The 22,974-nt window shown below is 39.4% G+C and overlaps 1 protein-coding gene across 4 annotated transcripts in view; it reads right to left on the bottom strand.

Annotated features, from left to right (window-relative positions):
• Window positions 1-22,974, bottom strand: part of IGF1R (insulin like growth factor 1 receptor) — a 192,814-nt gene that overhangs the window by 14,489 nt on the left and 155,351 nt on the right. For 2 of the 4 annotated variants that reach the window (XM_052809030.1, XM_052809032.1), the window contains exons 8-19: window positions 22,162-22,400; window positions 21,509-21,676; window positions 21,098-21,302; window positions 16,493-16,779; window positions 14,847-14,983; window positions 14,352-14,511; window positions 13,198-13,303; window positions 11,724-11,794; window positions 9,242-9,471; window positions 8,838-8,948; window positions 6,607-6,766; window positions 4,197-4,326 (exon numbers count right to left, since the gene is read on the bottom strand). In XM_052809030.1, the coding sequence (XP_052664990.1) occupies window positions 4,197-4,326; window positions 6,607-6,766; window positions 8,838-8,948; window positions 9,242-9,471; window positions 11,724-11,794; window positions 13,198-13,303; window positions 14,352-14,511; window positions 14,847-14,983; window positions 16,493-16,779; window positions 21,098-21,302; window positions 21,509-21,676; window positions 22,162-22,400 (2,004 nt within the window). The remainder of the gene's footprint in view (window positions 1-4,196; window positions 4,327-6,606; window positions 6,767-8,837; window positions 8,949-9,241; window positions 9,472-11,723; window positions 11,795-13,197; window positions 13,304-14,351; window positions 14,512-14,846; window positions 14,984-16,492; window positions 16,780-21,097; window positions 21,303-21,508; window positions 21,677-22,161; window positions 22,401-22,974) is intronic. The other 2 variants (XM_052809031.1, XM_052809033.1) reach the window with 1 other exon arrangement.

The raw sequence follows: 22,974 nt of genomic DNA, 5'->3' as shown, positions 1-22,974 counted from the left end.
ATGATTATGATCATTCAGTTGTCCAACATTATTTGGTTACATCGGATCTGTACAGGTCAATCAGTAAAAAAGCCACCGCAAGCTCATTGCATTGACCAGAAGCCTCCAACTCAGAGGAGATTTAAGTGGTGAGCTTGCCTGGAGAATCAGCTCGCAGCTCATCTCCCTTTCCCATGGCTTTGAGTTCAGACTTCAATTGCACTGTGAGGTGGGAAGAACAGTGGAGAGGGGAAAAAGGAAAGATGCAGGTAAGGAAGGAAAAAAAAAAAATTAAAATTCTGTTCCTATCTCTGTACTTTCTGTACAGAAGACCTCAGGCTGGATAGACAACTGATCATTAAAGTCTGCAAAAAGATCCATGTGTGGCTGGGTGCAGGGAATCAAACCTTCTAAGCAGGTGGAGAAGTTGCAGAGACTGGTTAAAATGAGCTCGACAAGCCCCCCTCCCCAAGCCACAGATATAACAAGAAAAAATTCTGTACATTTAAAAAACTAAACTCAAAATCTTCATGTAACATCTCTCAGGCACTCCTGATAGCAGTTGAGAAGGCAGTAATGCAGAACTGTAAGCTCTCATTCCAGTACAAGCTGCTTTTCATCAGAAATACTCGAGTCACACAAATCCAATTTAAAGGCTGCATTTTCCTCTTACTGCTCCAGCAAGCCGAGAGCTAGAGAGCAAATGCACACCACCACACCTGTGCATCTCATCTGCCTTACCACTAAAAGCAAGCAAACAAACCAACCTCTATTCCCCAGGCACAAAAACATTTCTTGGGTAATACTTTCCATTTACCCCTCTGCTTTTGTTTCTTCCACATTCTAAGTCAAAGGTGCAAAGTAAGGATCATCAACATACAGCAGCAAGCAACAAAACCAATTTTTGAAAAAGACATGGAAGAAATGTGAATGTTCTCCCGCTTCTTGTACCAAGACCCTAATTAGCTGCTTCAGCAGCAAAACATTTAAGCCCCCAGGAGAAACTCAGTTACCCCTTCTTGAAACAGAGGTTCTAGCTCCTTCCAATTTACTACAAAGGACAGCAAAAGTGAAAAAGTAAGTCTGTCTAATAATAGGAATTGGTTACTGGTGAAGAAAGATAAGCATAGTTATGTAATTGGGTAGTTTGGACCTAACTATTGACACTTTCTAAAAATAACTCCATTTAAAAGTAGTTTATTGAGCAGACATGGCTCAAATTGTCTGCCCTGCACTGAAGAGTCATCCACTTTTAGAGCTGCTGTGCAAAGAAAGGAAACTAGATGCTGTCTTGTCTTCTGTGGCTAAAATGCTGAGTCAAGCTTAAGAGAAAAAAGCATAGTTTCAATAGGGTATTGTTGTGAAAACAGGAGTCCAGTATTATTAGCTGGTTATGGTAGAGTGGTTTTATCTTTCAGTTATCTACTCGATCTAAAATGGTTTGCATCTGGAGCCAGAAGCCACAAACAGACTTGCAATTGTTTGCCTTTCAGGGGAGGCAGGGACAGAGGGTCAAGTCAACATTTTGGTGCCTTTGAAGCTACTTTGATCACTGCAGGAATAAGAAGAAGTCGTCTTGCGCACCTACTAGTCATATTATCATAACAAATAAACTTAGGTTGCTCCTTCAAGGCAACTACCAGCTCTGAAAGAATACAAGATGCCGAAGACTCATTTATAGAAATACACCCTCACCCTGAACAGTATTGTATTAATTTTAAAATGTTCTCTTTCCCTAACTACAACAAAACCAGTCTTGTCTAATTACCTCATTCTTCAGTCTGAAAAGCAATAAAAGAATGAATTGCTAAAATAAAGCTCCACCCTTCAAAACCTCCAGACACTCTTTCTACAGTTTGCCATTTCACCTTACAGCTTATAAATCTTGGACTCTGACCACTCACACAGTTTTGTCTTTTTGACATTTTGGCTTCTAAAACTGATCTCGAAGAACATGGAACCGGATGTCACAACACCCTACCAAAAAGGCAGGAAAAACAAATCTCAACATTTTTTTACTGTTTGATGAAAATAAATGGCCCCCAAAACAGCCAAGCTACACAGTTTACATCAAGCAACTTCAAAATCTGAATCAATACAAGGAATCAGGTAATTTTTCCTGGTGTGCATGGTGTTTGGTCTAAAAGTTATTGAGAAGTAAACCAGAATAATCCTTTTAGCCATAAGCAGATCAAGTAAACACTATTTCATGACAGTGAAAAGTCAAGCTCCACTTCATTTGGAATTCTGATTGAAATTTCTGAATCTATAGCTGTGGATACATGGCAAATGCAAATGTATACATGTTCTAAACAACCGGCTATTTCTCATGCTAAACCAGTTTTTTTTAATACCTCAACTATGTGAGCCAAATTTCAGAATAAGTCACTTCTAACAATTAAGATGACAAACCATCCCAAGGAGGAACTGTCTGAAATACTGAAGAGAGCTGTGGACCTCCTTTCCATAAAACAATTTTTTCCTCTCTATGCTTTCAAGTAAAAATCTGTCAGATTTTACTCCTCCTCCTCTTAAGTTTTCCAACCTTATAATCAGTAAGCTACTTTCCTTGATGTGAGTTCTGGCTAGGGTATTTCACTCAGACTGGCCCATTGATAAACTGCAATATTGTTTGCTCAACCCTGCTCTGGACTGAATGACGATGAATGCCAAATCTTGTTAACGTTGAAGAGAGAATTCACGTACTTCCTGCAACAACTAAAGTACCAATTTACTTCTGATGACTGATTTGGCGTCAGATCTGTGGGGGTTTTTTGTTTGGAAGTTGAGTTATGTTTAAACAATACAGTCACTTAACAGTTATAGGTTAAAAGGAAAGCGTGCATGGAATAAGCACAGTACGTCACCAAAGCTGAACACCTGATCTGCTGTAGTCCACTTTTGATACAATGGCTGGAGATGATGGCTGGACTTAAAAGTTACTGTCGTGTGGTAAGAACAGGCAGGTCTGCCAGCCCTTCACCCCAGGCTCGTTCAGTTCTACATCTGGAGATTTTCTAGTGATACATTCCAAATTTCTGTCTGCTTTGTGAAGACATTACAAGTCCCAAATTCTTTTACTGCAGGGGGACTGACAAAAGCATGTCTGCGCTGTTCCGTTAGATAAATGGCTGATACAGGGCTTCCCTTTCAACTCAAAGTGGTTACTTTCATCTGTTTCCAAGTTTGAGGGGTACTGGATTCATAAATAAGTTACTAACCATAGGCAAAAATTTTTAAGCAACATTCTGGTGCTTTGCTTTTTCACTTGCTACATAATTACTCTTATGAACCTTTCACTCAAAGCTGGTGCCCTGGACCACAGTCCACTGACTCCAAAATCCTCAAGCTGTTTAAAGAAAATGCAGTTTACTACTAAAATATCATTCCTACTGACTTCTAGACATTTGGAGGCAATCAGCTGCCAATTCTGTAACAGATCAGCAGTAAAAACATCTTGTTAGGAAGGCAGAGAAACCATAGAAGACAGAGTAGAGGTTTTGCCAGTACATGTTAATCTTCTGCCAAGTCCTCCCCACCTATCTGCTAAAGTTTGGGGGGTGGGGGGAGAATTGTTCCAGAGTATTATTTCTTCTAAGAAGTATATTTTGAAATTTCCTGAAGGCCTCTATTAATAACTTCACAGATACAGCAGCTAGGCAATGTACTTTAAAGAAAAACCTATTTCTGCATCTTGCACTATATAAAACAAGCAAACAAAGTTCCAAATGGAGAAGGATATACACAAGGGAGAACTCCAAAGAAAAAACCTGCTAGTGTACATAAACCATCTGTGTGAAAGTAGAATTATTTACACAGAAGGTTTTGATAGAAAAGCAGGTCAGCACTATGAACTTTTCTCTATTCTTGGCAACTTTTAATGCTTTTCTTAAAGGAGGGCAATTTGAAAAATGACAACTTGCTCTTCCAGGTGAAGGTAATGTTTTTCACTGCACAACTGATTTTACAACCCACAGCAGGAAACATGCTGCCACCTCCAGTTTTGGAAATCCATTTAATTCTGCTCTCTCTGAGAGCAGAATTTAACCTCAAGAGTTCTTGATTTTGCAATGAAAATATGAAATACAAAGCAGAATGCTTCGCAGTGGAAAAAGAGACAGGAAAAGCAGTATACTTAGTTAAGTCTACTACAACAAGAAAAAGAGGCTAGAAAGAAGAGGGGCTAAACCAGTTTTTCAGAGTCCCTTTTTTGTTACCAGACATCGGAGTGTGTTGTGAAGACTCCATCTTTCAGTGATTCTGGAGACATCCAGCGGACAGGCAGCAAACCTTTCCCTCCTTTACGATAATAATCTGTCTCGTAGATATCTCTCGTCATGCCAAAATCTAGAAGGTATAAATGTTTTGAGTTTGCATCATAAAATGATGAGCATTTCCCCTTACTACAAGCCATTGTAGCTAGCAGAGAATCACAGTTTGGTGCAAAGAATCTGCTATCTGTTACCACGACACTTTACTCTGCCGGCACTTTACCTGCTGCCTTAGGGTTGGTTAGCTTCCCTCCCAACAAAACCAACAGACCATTTTACCATTGACTTCAGTGGGTGAGAAGTCTGACTGATTTAAATATATTAATATGAAAAGTTCCAGGATTTATGCTCAAGCTTTGCAGTAAGCTAAGAATTCTGATGGTCATATAATTTACTGATCTGTTCTCTGAATTCAGTGCTTTTCTTTTCTTTTTAAAGAGTGTAAAGAGCTCCTTTAGTACTTAATACTATTGTCTTTAATTGAAGAATTTCACATGTTGAGGCGAATGCTCCTCTTGTTTTTTTTCCTGTCTCCAAAGTTAATTTCCAGTTCCTGTATAATATTCCATCTCAAATGCTAGAGGATTAGGCTATTCATTTATGACTAACACCAACCAATATTAAAGACATACTTCGGGTTATACGCATGTCCTTAGCTGTAAATACGTAAGCATTGCAAGACTTGGATCTAACAATACGCATGTGTCTGAGTTACAGTCAGGAGATTCCAGCATTTTTTTTTCTGTACAATCAGCTTGATGCACACAAAACTGCTGGGTCTTGGACTAGCCTATTTAAACCAGTTACTATGTTTTCAGACACTAACCAAAAAGTTAATAAATCAGGTGGCATCAAATCTCTTACTAATATTAAATGCTGTCTGCTAACACAGCAGACCTAGGGCAAAATCCATTTTATCAATACAGACCTGTAGCTGCCTCTTTTTTTCTGGGAAAAGCAGAGTGAAAAAAGGACAGAATTCCTCCAGTTCTCACAGTCGTTATTACCAGTCTACAGATGTCATTATTACCAGGCTTGGATGAGTGACCGACCACTGCTCCTTCTCATTCCTTGTCTGCTAGAGACACTAGTACCCTCAGTGATTTATGACTAAAAAGCCCATCTGTACAGCTATTCCATCACTCCCACACACCAGGGTGACTTTATCCTGGCTGAATGGAAAATTCCTTAAAAATGTAATGCAAATAAGAAACAGATATGCAATAAGCATAGGACAGTGTAGCATAAAGCTCCTCCTCTGAGATCTGAGTCTGAGTTGGTGTGTTCCAGTCAAGATGCTCCTAAACTGTTTCTGCATGAAGAGATTTTCAATACTGGTACCTAAATGACAGCAGTGCAGCATATTTAACAAAATGCTTTCGGGGTAACCATGTACCATGTTAAAGGGAAGAAATGCACCATCTTCAGTTCAAAGAACTGTAAAACATGCTGGTGAGGGGAGGAGGAGTGAGAAAACTGGAATGGGAAGGATTCAGGCTGACTTCCCCCAAACCTGCAGAAAATGCACAAAATCCCCCAAAGATCTTATTTCCTAATTAATTGACTCAAAATGAAATCATTTTTTTCTTTCTCCCAAATGACAGGATTACTTACACAAATTATCAAAATAGCTGAGTTAAGCTCAGAGAAAAAGAATTAGTTTCCTACAGCAGAAGGCTGCTGCTATACATGTTATTTTAATATGCACAACTCAGAAACAGCCAAAAGCTTAAAATCACTCTCTCTGGAGAGAAGTCTGAAAAAACCCATCTGACACTATTTTGGAGGGATGGTGAAGGGAAAATAAAGTGGTGTTCTAACAGCAGAGCAGAAGAAAAGCCATTCTGTTGTCTGGAAAGCAGAACTCCGGTTCAGACTGGAAAGCATCCAGCTGAAGTCAAGCCTTACATTCCACTTCCAAATCAGATATGCTTTAAAATGATCCTAAAATTCTTAATTCTTGAATCAATAAACAGGAGGTGGAATTATTTTTGTGCATTAACAGAAAAGCAAGTGACACACTACTGGTAACTATACCATCCACCCAGATGTGTGCAGCATCTGCACCTCAAATCACTGCTTCACTAGCTCTTTTTAAACCCACACGCTATACTATTTCCTCACTGGAACAGCAGCAAGTAGAGGTATTCCAAGAGTTTCAAATCAATGTTGACTGCTCACAGGTCTTAAATCACAGCAAGCCTTCATAAGGAACATATTTCATTCTGCAGAAATTTAAACTAGAGCTAAGTTTTAAAAGGTCTTTCAAACATCTTTCAAAAAATTAAAATGCCTTCTAAGACATTGATTTTTCAGGATGATGTTTTTTGTTTGTGTGAAAGTCAAGAAAGCACACCTCCAATTTTCACTGTGAAGTCTTCTGCCACCATGCAGTTTCTCGCAGCAAGGTCTCTGTGAACAAATTTGTTGGCGTTGAGGTACGCCATCCCATCAGCAATCTCTCCTGCCATCTGAATCATCTTCTTCAGAGTTGGAGGTGCCTGGCCAGGATTATTCTGAGCAAGATTAAGAAGATAAAACAGGTAAGGGGGAAACAAAAAAGTAACTATTTCTACATCAAACTGTAACACACTTTAAAAAAAAAAAAAAAATCACTTCATCACAATTCAGCCTGACGTGATCCAGGCTAAACAGAAACTCATTATTATGTACACCATAGCACCTGCTTAGTGGGAAAACTGGCCATATCAAGCTGGGTTACAAACAGAACTCCTAGATATCTTTTATAACAGGCCATTCTATTTTAGGGAATACAAGCCAGAAAGACTTTTTGGTATAAGGATGTTATCTTACACCTATGGAGTTGAAATGTCCATTCTTGTGCCACACAAGTGCTGAGATACAAAGCAGAGGGCTTATTTTAAGAGATTTCTACTGTTTTACCATCTTCGCAAACAAACAGAAGGTATTAAATGCTTTCATTTCCTGTTGCCCAGTTCTCCATAACCAGATGTCTCTGGAATTACTTCTATTTCTAAGTAGGAGAAAAGCTTATCGGACAATTTCTTCTGAAGCAAATTCACTCCTTAGCATCCATTGATATATGGCTTCTGCCACTCTCAATCTCATGGATGAAGGAGTTCAGGTATTTAGACACAATCAGTTAAGTCCCACCAACCCTTACCGGTATGAATTTGCATAAACTTTACACCCCTTGGATAATCATCACTGACAGAATAACCAAAACCACAGCCTCCTACACTGAATTCTACTAATGACAAAAATCCTAAAGCACACAGACCAAGCCACTGAACTTTATCACATCCCCATCCAGAGATTCAACGGTCCCTTACCCACCTTCCACAGAAAGTGTTCATGTCCAGTCCCATCATCACTTTCAAACTGTGCTACTTTGTGTTGAGATAATGAGCCATACCCACTGCTTCCAGGCTCCCAAGTGCTGAATGCAACATACCCTATGGGAGCCAAGATGATACAACCAAGAAAACCCAGAAGGACCAATGAGAGCTGAATCCCCAGGAACGAGAAAGGGGTATGGGAGCTGCATGGTTAAAGTACTGGTAAAGCCAGTTTATCAGGCAAACCCTCCATCCACACCTTACTGAAGTATCTTGCCTTCCCCCTCATACAGGTCCTCAGAAGACTTTACTCAACTCTTTACACTGCCCATCAAGGAAGACAGGGAATTCAGGCACAGGCCTACCACAGACTGCTTTGAAGAGCACCAGCATACAAGACAGAAAAGCCATGTACAGAGCTCATCATTTTGTTAAGTACTATATAAAGTCACTGTCCCTTTTTATGAAGTTTGTTGAATTCAACCAAAACTATTTAATATAACCTGAAACATTATTAATCACAAATGCTAGTCAAGCCCTCAGTCCATAGCCATACTGGTATTTTCTGAATGTTGTATTCAGTATGATTGTTTTCTGTATCCAATCACTTAAGCAATCTCCTCATGCTACATGCGGTGCCCTCCATTTATACCATATTCATTCTCTTGTGCACATACTGTACTCCTGTTCTGTTCCTTTCAGTTATTCACATCAGAATTTCTAGATCAAGGGCAAAAACTGCTGAGCTCATTTTCTACATAGTCTACTATGATTTCAGTGGCAAGTGACCTATGTGCCAACTTTATCCTTCAGACCCTGTATCATATGTGGCAATTTTAGCTGTTAAGACTGATGGACTACATATTAGAGTCTGCCTATTAGCTATTAGATTTGTACTTGCCAACAGAGGCAACAGGCAGGGTATACAACATGAAACAATTATCCTAACACGCATGCTTCAACTAGCCAATTTTTTTTTTAACATCTTGATGAGAAATTAGATTAGACAAGAGGTTTAATTCAAATCTGGAAAACAGGACTCAATAACACAAGAAGGGACCTATTCCATGCAGTACACTGGGCTATTTGCAATTGCTGCCTCATGAAAAAAGGCATTGCAGATCACAGAGCAGCTCATGTTTTGTTCTTACAGCTTAAGGAGAAGGGCAAGAAAGGCTGATTGCCTGCTGCTTCCAACGTGATGCTGTTTCATTCAAGATGATTCTAACTGAAGAAAGAAACAAACATCCAGCAATTCATGACTCACCTCTGTGTCTGGCCTCAATGATCTCAGGTAACTTTTGAGGTCCCCACGTGTCATCAGCTCCATGATAACCAGTGTAGGCTGGCCCTGAGAAACAACACCAAGCAGCCGAACCTGGAAGAGGCAAAACAAACATTCAATTACAAATACAGCTAATTGAACTGTAGTATCATTTATTCATGTCCATCATGTAGCCCCAAACACCCGTGAACCTGTGGGAAATGTCTGAAAGTAGATGTGGTTCCACTCTGACCCCTGCTGCACAATAACATTATAAAGCTGCACAGACTTGAAGCTGAAACTCCCAAGTTCCTGCTTCAGTCAGTGAAGACGTGGCCTGAACACCCTCATGCCAATAAGCACCACAGCTGTGTGAATCACAGCCTTGTTACATTTTCATGACTTACCACATGGTGACAATTGAACTCCTTCATCACCGAGGCCTCATTTAAGAACTCTATCCTCTCACGCATGCTTGCAGACTCATTGACAGTCTTTATGGCCACCCTGGTCTCTGGCTCATCCTTCACCACTCCCTTGGCTATTCCCTCATACACCATTCCAAAGGAGCCTTGCCCAAGCTCCCGACACATGGTGATCTTCTCACGGGGCACCTCCCATTCATCTGGAACATACACTAAGGAGAGAGGGAGAGAACAGGCCATGATGTTCCACTTCTGCAAGTGGTGCGATCACTCACCGCTTTATGACACCAACTGCCCAAACAGTTTTACTGTAAAAAACACTATACACAATGCTGAGACCTTACATGATGTGCGCATATAGTCCACAGTCTTTTCCATACAGAGATAGGTAGATGCTTGGCATACAAATAAATCTTAAAGAAATGTGTAGATGGACCTGAAGTGGCCTCACTATGGTACTGACATAATGGGATAGAAATAAACAACCTCAAAGCACAAAACCAGAGCCAGAAGAGGCCTGAATCATTACTTTAGCTTGAACTTTTCTTGGGATCCTTGCTTTTCTAATTCTTTCAGACAGCATCAAACATACTTGATCATCTGTATCAGCTTAGTGTCTGCTGTATTCTCTATTAATAGATTGATTTTATGACTAGAGGGAAGCAGACTCTCTGATCTAGTAGGCTCTTTGCATGAAACTATTCTGATCACTTGCACACACACTGTTGCATCAGTAAAGGCAGAGCTTGCTGCTGCAAGTCTTTGATCTGAGGCAGAAAAGATATCTCAGAAGGTGACTGCCCGGAGGGACGACTGCCTCAGGCAAGAAGACATTTGAGTAGTCACTGATGCTGCTGCCTATCAGTCACCAAAGGAGGGGACAGTGGTGTCACATGCTCTGGATGGGTGAAATGACAGGATGCAAAAATAGAGGATTATAGCATGAACATTGACAGACCTTCAGCCCTAATGGTGCCACTAGAAAAAAGTAACAGTAAAATAGTCCGCTGCCTCTCTGGCTAAACCCATGAGCCTCCTGGAGGCTTTTGGAAAGACTATTCCAGCAAGAAGTCTACAGCAGTAGCACCAAATTAAACCATAAATAGAAGAACTGATACCTCAAGGAAATTCACCTGACATTCTAATTTTCTCCTGCACTTGAAGAGCTCCACATGTACATAATCTGTACAGTATGGGCACATGCTCATTACAGACAACCACACCTCGGGGCGGGGGTGGGGGGCGGCGGTTAATTATCTAGCAAGTAGGGTTCCAGTAGGAACATAGTTGCTTTTTGTATTGTATTATTTTTTTAAAGCAATTCATTTAGCCAGAAAGCTGAATTTCCAGGGTTCTCCATTCCACAGCAATCGCAGCCCACAGGCTTTCTGGAGATGCAGAGCTGAGGATCCCTGGACTGCCATGCTCACTCGGCTCCTGCTGCTGTTCAGGGACAGCCAACACAAGAACTGGCAAGAAGTTCATCTACACCATTAGCAGGCACAACCTCCTGCGATAGTGAAGTACAGGAACATCATAGAGACATACACAAAGCAAAACCAAAAAAAGCATGCTGTTCTAGAAACAGCAATTTTCTTTTAAAGAATTTTTATTTCCTGGATGGTTTTAAACACTTGAGCACTATCCATATTGTGTCTCCCACAGAAAATTGTAAGAAATTAAAGATGTCCCCCCAAAACCCCACATCTGACTTCAGAACTACAATTATTTCATTGTTAGCAGAACACTCAACACAAATATACCAGCTGGGATCTAAACACTGCCATAGTCTAATACCTCTAAACATTGTCATTGCCAAGTATATACATCAGTCACAAATACATTAGACCAGTTTGAAACCAGCTTTAAAAAAATATTTCGCCAGCTAGAGAAAGATGGGCTTATCTACACTCCAGATACTAAGAAAACCAAATATGGATTACATTAAACATCCCTGCTCATTTTAACACAAAATTTCTGCATATGACTAACTGTGAAAAGTTGTTGGAGAGTTTTATTGGGATGGGAAGTGAGGAGACAGTACTGTTTTTTGTAAGTGTTAACTATTTTCCACATGAGAAGTACATAGAAACAAGCAGTGGGTTTGATCCAATAGGTCATAATAGGGCTTAAAAGGGCAAACATGAAAGACCATGAATTCATTAATTCTTCCTTCATTCCAGTGAAAACATCACTGGGTGAGCAGATGATAATCTGAAAGTGAAACTAATGTACCCAAATTTGCCTCAGCTGAATAAACTACAGGAAAAATTCTAGGAACTCCCCAGTTTCAATAGACAGGTGACATTTACTTATTATCAATGATGGATTCCATGGCTGTCCTAATAAAAAAAAGAGGGAAAGTGGTTTTACAACACCCCTTTTAGAGTTTCATACCTTTCAAAGTCAGACACAAATGGAATATATGAAAGTAAAAGCATCAGAAGTGTAAGGCCACACTTACCGTCTGAAGCACTGAAGTACTCGGGGTTCACAGATGCATAAAGTACTCCATTGCCCAGTCTGTCACTGTTCCTGTTGAAATATTTTTCTTTTTTTTTAATCTTTAAACTTAAGTAAATTTCAGACCACTTCTTCTACAGCTTTTCCACCATTTGCTCAAACACAGAATATTATTTACTGTATGGGGAAAGCTTTTCAAAGAGCACAAACCAAGTTCTCATTCTACCTCACATAATCAATGGGAAAACAGCCCAGAATACTTTCCCAGGAAACCTGCAGTCTTCTCTCTACCAAATCAGCACCAGAAAAGTGTAAACACAAGGTACTTTTAGCTGCTGGGTAAACTTCCTTTAAGAAAGGCAGCTGTATGGTGGTATACCCAGGAGACGTGGCTGAGAACATACTTTATAACATCATCTGCTCTACTGTGGGAGAGAAGTGTTCTAGCAAAGGGTAAGATTGTTTTTAATGGGGAATTCCATTCAACTATTTTATAAGTGCTTCTATTATTTTATTTTAAAAACACACACACACACATCCCGCCCCCCTCAATTTTACTGGGGTGATTTTCAGAATTAGACATATTTATTCGGCACTGTGAGAGCTCTTGCAGGAGGCAGGCTGTGAAAATAAAATTATCCACTAGACCTCAGAAAATCAAAGACAAAACATTCTTGTGGGCTAGAACAACAGTTTAAAGACGGATGAGTTATCAGGCATTTCACCTACAAAAGCCCAAGGGAAGGCCAAGCAGGTATGGTACTTCACTAGATACAAAGCCCTTTCTGGAGTGCCTGAGGAGAACTGGTACTACTGTCTGCGCACAAATGAATTAGAGCTGGAAATAATGGGATACTCAATGAGCTTAATTTATGTAAGTGTAATAAAAAACCTCCATACCTAGAAAGTTGCAAGGCTGAACATTTGCACTGACTTCTATTAAGTTCTCATTATGTATTTCAATTAAATAAAAAAAAATAAATCACTAGTTACAAAAAAACAAAACTGAGGAAAACAAATCAATAGAACAGTCCCCTAGACTGCTCTGTCCAGGACGTAATTTTTTAAGTGGAAGACTTCAAAAAACCTCTAGAATTTGCAAGAAATCAAATTAACCTAAATAGAACTAAGTTTTTATGATTTATGTTGACCCATATTTCAGTCAAATCTTCTGATTATATAGGTTCAGTGTCTGCCATCATTGGCCCAGTGGATATGTTCCTGACAAGCCTTCCTCTTCCCTCTCAAACATGATACTGTAATAAAAAGCCTCTTCATATCTCAAGCAGCAGCCAGATGCTTGCTGGTAACTCTAAACCACCTCCTTTTACACACCAACAAGACAGAATCTACTTTAGCTTCTCGAGTCCTCTGAATGCCATTTCCCTTTTTAATTTCTAACTTGCTCCATGGGCACAGATCTGAAAATAAAAATTCCTCTCCTGCAGTTTTAACCACAAGCATACACAACTCACCTTTTTTTGTTAAAGACATACAGCATTATTAGTAATCCCCCAATGATGAGCAGGAAAGCAATAGGGAGCACAATTATCAAGTGCAGGAAGTTTCCATAGTTTGCTGCTGCAACCAACAAGAAAACAATTGTATCAGGGTTTCTATAAAATCTCCATTAACAAAGAAACATTCAAAACCCACTCAGTATATTTCCATACAGGGAAGAAATCAAAGTACTCATTTTCATGTCTGATGTGGAAAAATGTACTCAGAAACACTCCCTAACTGCAGATGAGTGGAACAAGAAAACAGTGAAAAGCATTAATTTTGTACAGAACAGTGTCTGTCTGGAGTTTGTTTTCACAAGTTATGCTTAAGGACTTGCACTCTTCAGTGAACAATATGTAATTGTTCACTTGCATATTCACCTTTTTTCCACCTTTTGTTCACCTTGCAATTGCTTATACTTATATTCAGAATATACACACACTGCTCTTTACTTCAAGTTCTTCAAAGTCCAGCAATTAGAAAACCAAAAAGGAATAACAGATGGAGTTCCAGTCTTCTGTGTATACATCTGCTCTACAAATAAATGCGGAAGTTCTTGGGAGGGTCTCTGTGGACACTATGGTGGTGTTCTTCCAAAATATAAATTACTCCCATTGTCAGGACCAGCATCACCCTTTTGTCAGGATGTTACCTTTATCAAATATCACTCAGAACAGGTCATATGAAAAAAACCTGCCAGCCAAAAATCTAAACAAATTATTTGTTTCTTGTATTATTTTGCAATTTAAAGCAGGTTTGCCTTATTGCCACAGATTTTGTACAATCCAACTCCATATTGTTATGGCTAAAATTACATCCCCTGCATAGCTGTACATCACAGGAAGCCACAGTAGTGTGTTCTACACACCCACCACCTGGTTGCACCTCTCATATCTATATACAATGCATGCAAGAAAAGGACCACACCTCAGATACACCTCCTGGTTGTCAACACTTGCCAAGAAAATGGAAGAGAGAAGAGTTCACAAAGAAGCATCAGCAAGTAAGAGAAGTATTCAGAGAATAGGCAAGAGGCTCATACGCCCAGTTACATATGTAAACATCAAGAATTATTAAAAAGACAATAGTCCCCCAGTTTGACACAGCCAACAAACATTCATCTTACATTTGGGTTGCACATAGAAAGAGACTGGCTCAGTCCATGACCCGTTCCCAGCTAACGAAGTGGCCTGAACTCTAGCAGAATAGTTTCCAGGGTTCAGATGAGTTAGTTTAGCTCCTCCAAGTTTCTTGTATTCCTGTCTGGAAACACATTCACGCTTTTCCTAAAAGAAAAAAAGCAATTCACTGTTCATGTTAATATCTTCACATTCCTTCAGTCTTGAGAAAACAATATAGTTGCAGGATAAGCTAATTTTTATAACTAAAAGCCCCGTCTGATCAGGTTTTCTTCAAACACCTTAAGGAGGTATGTGGAATTCAAAAACTGTCAAAATAAACAAAACAAAGGAATGGCATGCTGGTTGGTGCTGGGTGTTTGAAATCACAATTTCTATCTTGGGTCTGCAGCACTGCACAGAAGCATGTTAAGAAAGATCCCATTTTGTGTATAAATTAGTTACAAGCAGTAACTCTTAACAGAGAAATGTCAAATCCTCACCTCTCCATGCTGCCCGTATTTGATTTCATACATTAGTATCAGCCCATTTGGATTTGCAGGCTCTAACCACTTCAGGTAGACAGTATTTTCTTCTTTTGCTTCCCATGCTACCGTTCCTGGAATGTTATCTGCTCCCTCTGTAAAATATTTACAAGTGATGTGAGAACACCACTTATTACTGAAACAGGAACTTATGCAACAATTGAGGAAAATGAATGGTTCACACTATTCTTTAGGTATCAAAGCATTGCAGTAAGTGCTATTCAAAGATCCAGAGAACAAAATGCATTGGCCAGAGGCTTGTTGGAGAGACTAGCGGAGTCTGAACTGCTGGTTGCCTGAACAACAGTGCAGTGTATACAGCTTTGCCAGGTATGGGCTCTGTGTTAGTCACTGTGCACTGTGTGCCAAAAAACCTGTTTATCAGCATCTGGTTCTTCCTTCCAAACTTTCCACTACACCAAAACGGTGCAGACAGCTATTCCCACCAAATGGCTGTGAACAGCAACCTGTCTGCAAATGGCTGTAAACACATAAAATCTGCCCCACTGACATCCCTTTCCTAAAAAAGCCAGTCTTAGGAAATCTGTCGCAGTTTAAAACCAAGTCTCATCCGCAATTCAGGAACTGCTTTATCCCTATTTCATTCCTGATAATTTTATGTCTTATTCAAAACTTAACAGGAATATGAAGACTGTTTCAGTCAAAGAAAAAAGACCACTTTTTCAAAAATACAGTTGTTAGGTTTAGAAGAAAACAGAATTGTTTAGCCTGTAATTTTCAAAGCCATGTGCTAAAAATCTGGGAACACTTACTTCCTTTTCCCTGATCTCACAGATTTCCTTATTTCCTTGAAATAAGCAATACTTTTTGCTTTTTTACTGACACAGCTGGATCTGGATTATAATAGTCTCTCCTTCCAGAAACAAAACAAAATTGCTACCATTCTGCATCAAATATTCCCAAACATCTGCTGGAGTCAGAAGCTCTTTGCTGGATGCATATGAGCTTGCACTAAAATCATCTCTATTCTTCTCAGAAGAAGTACAATCTGTAAAAGTCCCAAATATGAGTACAGCATTCAATGCTTCCTATTTGAAGTACTCTAGATGCTGGCGATTGGGTACAAAGCAACACAATAATCCTCCTGTTTCCAGGCTGGACAAATGCATGGTCATTCTGTGACAGAAGAAACATTTGACAAACATTCCCACCAGCAAAACTAACATCTGCAAACAGTTCAGAGTGAACACAGCAAAACTAAACATTAGCAGAGAAATGTTCCCCCCTCTCCATTCAGCATACAGGGAACTGAAGAATAAAACCTTTCAACCCACCATGTCTGTGGGTCTCACCTATATCACTGGGAAATGGATTCTCTCATAATTATCTTGGTAGTCAATGCACGCACCTCTACCTTTCTCCAGGTCACAGGACAGACTCAATACGTATCACGCAGTACACACAAGAGACCAGGCAAGGACATTCAACTACTGTAACAGATCTTTATACACTTCCAATTTGTTTTCTTGCATATAATTTATTATATCCCAATGTTTTTCTAACTGTTTTTGGAGAGTTTGTCCTCCCTGAGACTGATCTCTCCCCATAAAACAAAACAAAGCTTTATACTTGTGAGGGCATACCTGAAGGCATCGTTCTTGCAAAGACAAAGTTGGAAGCGCTGCAACCAAGTGTGTCAGCTTCATGGTTGCAGCTGTGAATATCAATGCGGTAAAGAGTAAAAGGCTGGAGATGGGAGATCACAGTTCTCTCCTTGCCATCCACTTTGGTCTCAAAGAACGGGTATTCCACCTCACTCTCCTCTGCATCAGAAACATTGGTGAAGTGATCTGTCCCAGTCGCATTCCTGTTTCGAGTAGCCAAAGTGGCATTTGCGATTCGGAACACATCTCTCCGCTTCCGATCGGGTCTGTGGGGCAAACAGACAGGTATAGAAAAGGTCTCTTTCGAGAAAATCCACTTTTTCTCCAGCTCCAGGAAAACTGTGAAGAAAACCCCAGTAAAATAGGTAACTCTGCTATTAAAAAAGCTGAATAAAGGAAACTGCAAAACAAGACGAAAGCTTTCTCTTAATCTGAACCTGCAGCATGTCAGCACATCCTATTAATCTCTCTTTTGGTCAGAAACCAATCAAAACTCTGAAGCTCACACTGCGCCCCAAGATAAACGTGCAAAATTCTGACCTCACACAATAAACCAAATAACAAGAATGGCTTCATTGTTATTCAATAAGCATCCTAGATTTGTATTTAATGACAGTAATGTTGATGCTTAAAATAAAAATCAGATGTTAAAGGTTGAAAAGGTTAGGGGAAAAAAACATTTTGAAGTTTGCTGGATTAGCAAAGCTAACTCTCAGTAGGCTTAATTTTCTTTTCAGTTGCAATGAAATTACAGAACTCTGAATGTGTTGCACTGAGAAAAGAAACCTTGGAAGGCAGCTGAAGATCATGAATGTTAACCAACATTAATGTGTGGTAATATCTCCAGTTCTCTCACCCCAACAAAAGCTCTGCAAAGAAACAATCTTCCTACATCAGAAAACACAGTACAAATACTGTGTATAGCAGAGTTCACCAAGCAACTTAGCTCTGCCTTACAGGCATCTATATGAAATTTAAGCAGAGTTAAAAACCTGAGGGTTTACAGCAACCCTACTGCTTTCTCAAGTCTAAGAAACTGTTGTAGTGGACAGGCTTGAGTATCAGTACAAGCATCAATATGAAAAAACTCTTATAAACATTTGGATGGTATTCACTAACCAACACGACTGCTACACGTTAGACTTGTCACTTGGTCTTGTGTCAGATCCAAGGCTCTTTTGCAGAGGACCACTAACTACATAGGGCAAGCTGGCTTTTCCAGCTCCTGCTCTCCTAGTCTCCAAAATTTGCAGGACTGCTCACACCTGGAAAGCAATGCACCAGGGGAGTTAAAGAAGAATGTAAGAAGAGTCACACTACACAAACAGTTTTGGCTTGAAACCTACCCCACCTGAAATCACTTAGCCAAGGCCCATTTAGCACCTGGTCAGTGCAACAGTTATCAAGGGCAAAGGTGAAGTCTAACACATTTCAATCAGACAGTCTAACACATTTTGATCAGAGTTACGAACCAGGCAAATAAGGCCTCCCTCAAACACACAACAGGAAGAAAGATGACTCAACAGGAGAAGTTAATTCACTGTCAAATATACCGTCTTAGTACATTCAGCCACAAAACAGCATGCTGCAGAGAGCGCCAAAACCAGACTGACTCGGTTTTGAAATCTTCTGGCAGAGGTTGGATGATTTTTTTTTTTTTTTAGGAGTTCACTACAAAATTTTCCAAAATCCTTTTACTATGTCTTGAGTAGTCATTTTGACACTTTCAGATGTCGTGTAAACCACAGCACAGAAATATACAAAGACAAGGAAAAAACTTCCTAAGTTACCAAGAAATTGTTTTAAGCAACATACAAGTGAATGTCTAAACTTGTCAGTGGAGCACGGGGGAATTTCATAGATGTAAGCACTTGCGCCTCCTCTACACCGGTATTTATGGAAGTTACTAAAGCTATTCACCTTGCTTAGGATGAGTATTCACATACTGCTTTAACTCAGTGGAAGGAAGAAACTTTCGAACCACTAAAAGCACACAGGATGCCTAGCACTGAACTGGTGAACATTTTTACAGATTTTGTGATAAAAGCAGTGAAAACAAAAAGTTCATTTTCAATCAACCACAAAAGCATGTGCCAATGCAAGAACCCAAAAGGCATGACTTTATCACTACTTTTATGGGATGCATGAAGTTTCAACTCTTGGGGGGGGGGGGGGGGGGGGGCGGGCCCAGCAGTGTAGGAAGTACAGTCCTACCTTGCCTTTGGGGAAAAAGATAAAGAGAAAGCAACACAAAACTTGTTGGTGAAAACTACAGTTATATCAGGAAGAGCAAAAGACCTGCAGGATAACCACAAGGCAAACATGATTAAAACATCAAGAGATTTGACACCATCACTTTTTGGTCAAGTGGCTTCCTGCTTTCATGAAAGGCATAGATAAAGACAAAAAACAACCATCCAAGGAAATAAGGGAAAGTCTAGACATAAAACATGAAAGTTCACCTATTCTGTTAAAGGAGAGGAAGGAAGAGAAATGCAAGAGAAAAATTAAAAATAACACTATAAAAAATTAAATCAATCTGAAATTAAAAAGAAGAAAAAAATGTGGGTCATTTAACATAAAAGCTAACTGTTCTCACACTTTATGGCACTTTTAATGTTATTTCTCAGATACCTTCTACTACACACAGAGCCCGTCTCATCCTGCTCATTAGAGAACCAAAAACCTTGAAGAATAACTCATCCTCCTGTGCTTTTGAGTGTCTCAAGACTAGCCAGAGTCCTAATGTCTGAAATCTACCTCACCCCTGCATTAATACACATGGGGTCATCCAGAAGTTGCACACAAGATTAGATCAACAGGCTTTTTAAACCGCCTTAAAACCACCCAGTCAAATATTTTCACGCTGTATTACATGCTGCATCTCTTTCATAATATCCTGGAGACAGGTAGAACACTGGAAACAAATACTACTATTGAGGCTTGCATTAACACATTAATTAATTTCTCCCTTGGGAAAGCGGAAAAAAAAATAGACATCAGCAAGTAACAAGCTGCTTGGATTTGTCCCACGGAGACGTCTCACTAGCTCATAATCTTTAATTTCCCTGACATACAGTCTCTTTAAAGTTATGCAGCTATTTCTGAACATTGTACCTTATCTGCCCTTGCTGTTACAAAACACACCTTATGTCAGTAAGTTAAGAAAAAAGGGAAATGCACAAGCTTTCAGGAAATTCTTTGTGAACTGGTCAGTTTATTTGTTACTGTTTGAGTTCAAGGTTCTGTGAGTTTCCTTTGAGAAGGGGGAATGCAAGAAAATTTGGGAGAAGGTAACACATTTTAAATGACAAAGCTTTGGTGAAATAAAAAAATCCCTTTGCAATAAACTTTCAAGTAATTTAGACCTGACACATGCCTTTCACAACTCCTTGCTGTGCTATTTCATAAAGTCCAAAATCAGATCACATTTATGAGACTGCACATTGCTCAAGAATTACATCCTGGCCACTCATGGTGGCTGTTACTTCTCTACCTCATCTTTGCTGATGGTTCTCATCATCAGTAGGGAAACACTGCACAAGTTCAACCACAAATGCTAAATGTGACTCAAACACAGCTCAGACACAATACTTAGCATTTCCAAAGAATGGCAGTATTTAGTTCCCTCATTTTTTGGATAAAGCTAAGAAGCTCTGCACATATCACAGTCCCAAACCCAAACAAGTCAATCCAACACATCCTTGAATAAAGGTCCAAAAAAATCACAGTGGAGAGTGATATGAACCAGTTTTAATGAGAAGCAATACCACACTTTAGAGCTCTCAAACACAGGACTTCACCATAAACTTCACCTGCCAAGAGAGACAATGAGATAACATGCATGATTGAAATCTGATTGCTTATAGACTGTAACATAACAGCAATACACTGTGTGCTAGGCCCAGGATCCAATTATCTAAAATAAGAACAGCTTACATGAAGGATAAATTGGAAACTCAAGGATCAAAATCACCAATTAATTTAGTAGTATCTACTCTATGTTGCAGCACAAAATCGTTACTATTCCACTTAATGTGTAAGCAGTAGTGTTTATAATGGAAGAGTGGGCATATTTAATATTTCTCTGCAGCACAGACCGATATGCCTTTGCAATTAGTGCAATGAGAAAGGAAGACCAGTTTCAATTCTGCAAGGTGACTATGCCCTCAATTTCAAAGGAAAATAAATCTTCAGATTAGGAACACAAGCACTTAAATGGCTATTTAGAGAAAGATCACATCTGAAACCCTATGTTTGGCACATGTTGCTCATCTCTGAAACCCTTACAGACAATGAGCTCCTCAAGTGACTCGACTCTGAAAAGAAACCATCACTAAAGTCCTTGAACAATGTAGGTAAGAACCCTTGCTACTAGCTAAAATTAAGAGAAAGAGATGAAAATTAGTGAATAAGAGAAACTGCAAAGGCTACGGACTGTCTCACATAAAAGGAAAGGCAACGTTTATGTGTCTCAGATGTTATCTACGTATGCTTTCACATCCAGGAAGCCTCAGCTCTACGAAATGGTAAAAAATAAAATTTAGCCCCACTTGCAAAGAGAAAGTGTCCAAAATCCATCACCTGGGGACAAAGATGGAATTATGAAGGAAGTTCTCAAAGACTTTCCGGTACTCTGCTTCCTCCTTCTCAGCTTGCTTTTCTGCCTCTGTCTTGGGACAAGCACAACAAGGTCCTTTTTCTCCCCCACAGCCCTCTGGCTTGGTGGGTTCAGTAGCTTCTTCTGTATCAATGGTCCCATCAGCATATCTTCGAATAGGGACTTTATCTTAAAAGAAAAGAACAGAGGCAACTTGTTTCTTTTCTCTCCATATTATGAATACAGCAACAATCCATGTTTACCTACCCCCTTCTACTTGCTGTTATTCACAAAAGAGTTGTGAAGCAGGGCACAGGCTTTAGCTCTTGTCAATAAGGTGCACTGGCAGGGAAGAGTCACAGGCATTTCAACACAACCGCGTTTCATTTTCCTACCTTTGGAACAGTAATTGTGTCTGTAAAGGTAACTGTCCTGAGGTTGCTGCTGCCATCGTACGATGTAGTATGAGAGGTTGCCATTGGGAAGAGAGGGAGGATTCCATTTCACAATCAGTTGGGATGAGGAGTTGGATGCTGAAATAACATCCAAGGGAATGGATGGCACTGGAAAGGAAAGAAGAAAAAGAGAAAAAGGTGGTATTTAAGTCTAGAGCATTCTACAATGTATTTCAACGCAGGCTTTCAAAATGAATCCCAATCTATTTCTACACTGCAAGAAAAAACACCATCCTATTTCAAATAAAAGATTTCCTACTTATGCCACACCAACAACAGTTATTAAGGGTTCAACTGCAACCACGTACAGTCCCAATCCAAAGCTGTACTTAAATTCACCTTCACCAATGGAACAAAGTCCAAAATCCTAACTCCAAAAAACTCCCATAGTTCCCAACAAAAATAATGTCTGAGCAACTACGGAGTTTTAATTCGAATCTTAACGTTGCTTTCATAATTACTGAAACTTTCTAGCATTATGCATGTCATCTGCACATAAATTCAATTTCTGTATTAACAACAGAAATCACATAATAATACAGTAGCATACCTGCAGTGTTACCAACCTCTTACCCAAGAGCCTAGGATCTCACCTGCAGCATTGGTTCGTATATATACAATTTCACTTTTTGCTCCATGAATATGATGGTTTTCCATCATTGTGAGGGTAACAGCCTTCACATAAATGGCATATTGAGTCCAAGGTTTCAGTCCCTGCAGTAGAATTCCAGGATTGTTCTCTTTATTTGGTGGCAGGTCAACATCAACCATGTTCCAGCTATTGGAGCCACAGGCATCTTGTCCATCATACTCTGTCACATTTTTGAATGGTCTGAAATATTAAAAGAAAAAAACAGTACAAATATTTTCTCCTAAAAATTATCATGTATTTATGAGAGTGCCTCAATTCAATGTTGCTCAATGAAACAAATAAAGCTTACTTGTTTTCCATAGCAGAATAAAACAGAATAAAATTCTTATTTATTTCTAAGCACTACAAAACTCAGAGTTCAGCTTTAGCTGCAGGTCTTCCCTTCAGTCACTAGTAATAAGGTAAATTTCTCCAAGAAAACACTATGTTTATCTTTTTTATCCAAAACAGACACTGAAATGCTTCAGACATATTTAGACTTTAGCTAAGCATAAATGAAACAGAAGCAACTCAAAACAGTTATTGACAGTGGCTGAGCTTTTTACCATAAAGAACCCAAGCTTCCATGACTGGCCTTGACCAATCCAACAGGCTTTTTTTCCCATTTTATTTCCACACAATACACACTTATGTAGTCACATAGTTGTACTTTTTGTAAGTTACAACACCGGCACAAGAGCATATAAAGTACTGTTCTTGTTATTAATTACTATAGACTTATCAGCGCTAAGTTTATTGCGTGATAGTACACCGT

Source organism: Harpia harpyja, chromosome 14 (genome assembly GCF_026419915.1).
Source record: "Harpia harpyja isolate bHarHar1 chromosome 14, bHarHar1 primary haplotype, whole genome shotgun sequence".
Classification (NCBI taxonomy): Eukaryota; Metazoa; Chordata; class Aves; order Accipitriformes; family Accipitridae; genus Harpia; species Harpia harpyja.
The sequence above is the reverse complement of the archived record's forward strand: the minus strand, read 5'-3'. Positions and strand labels throughout refer to the sequence as shown.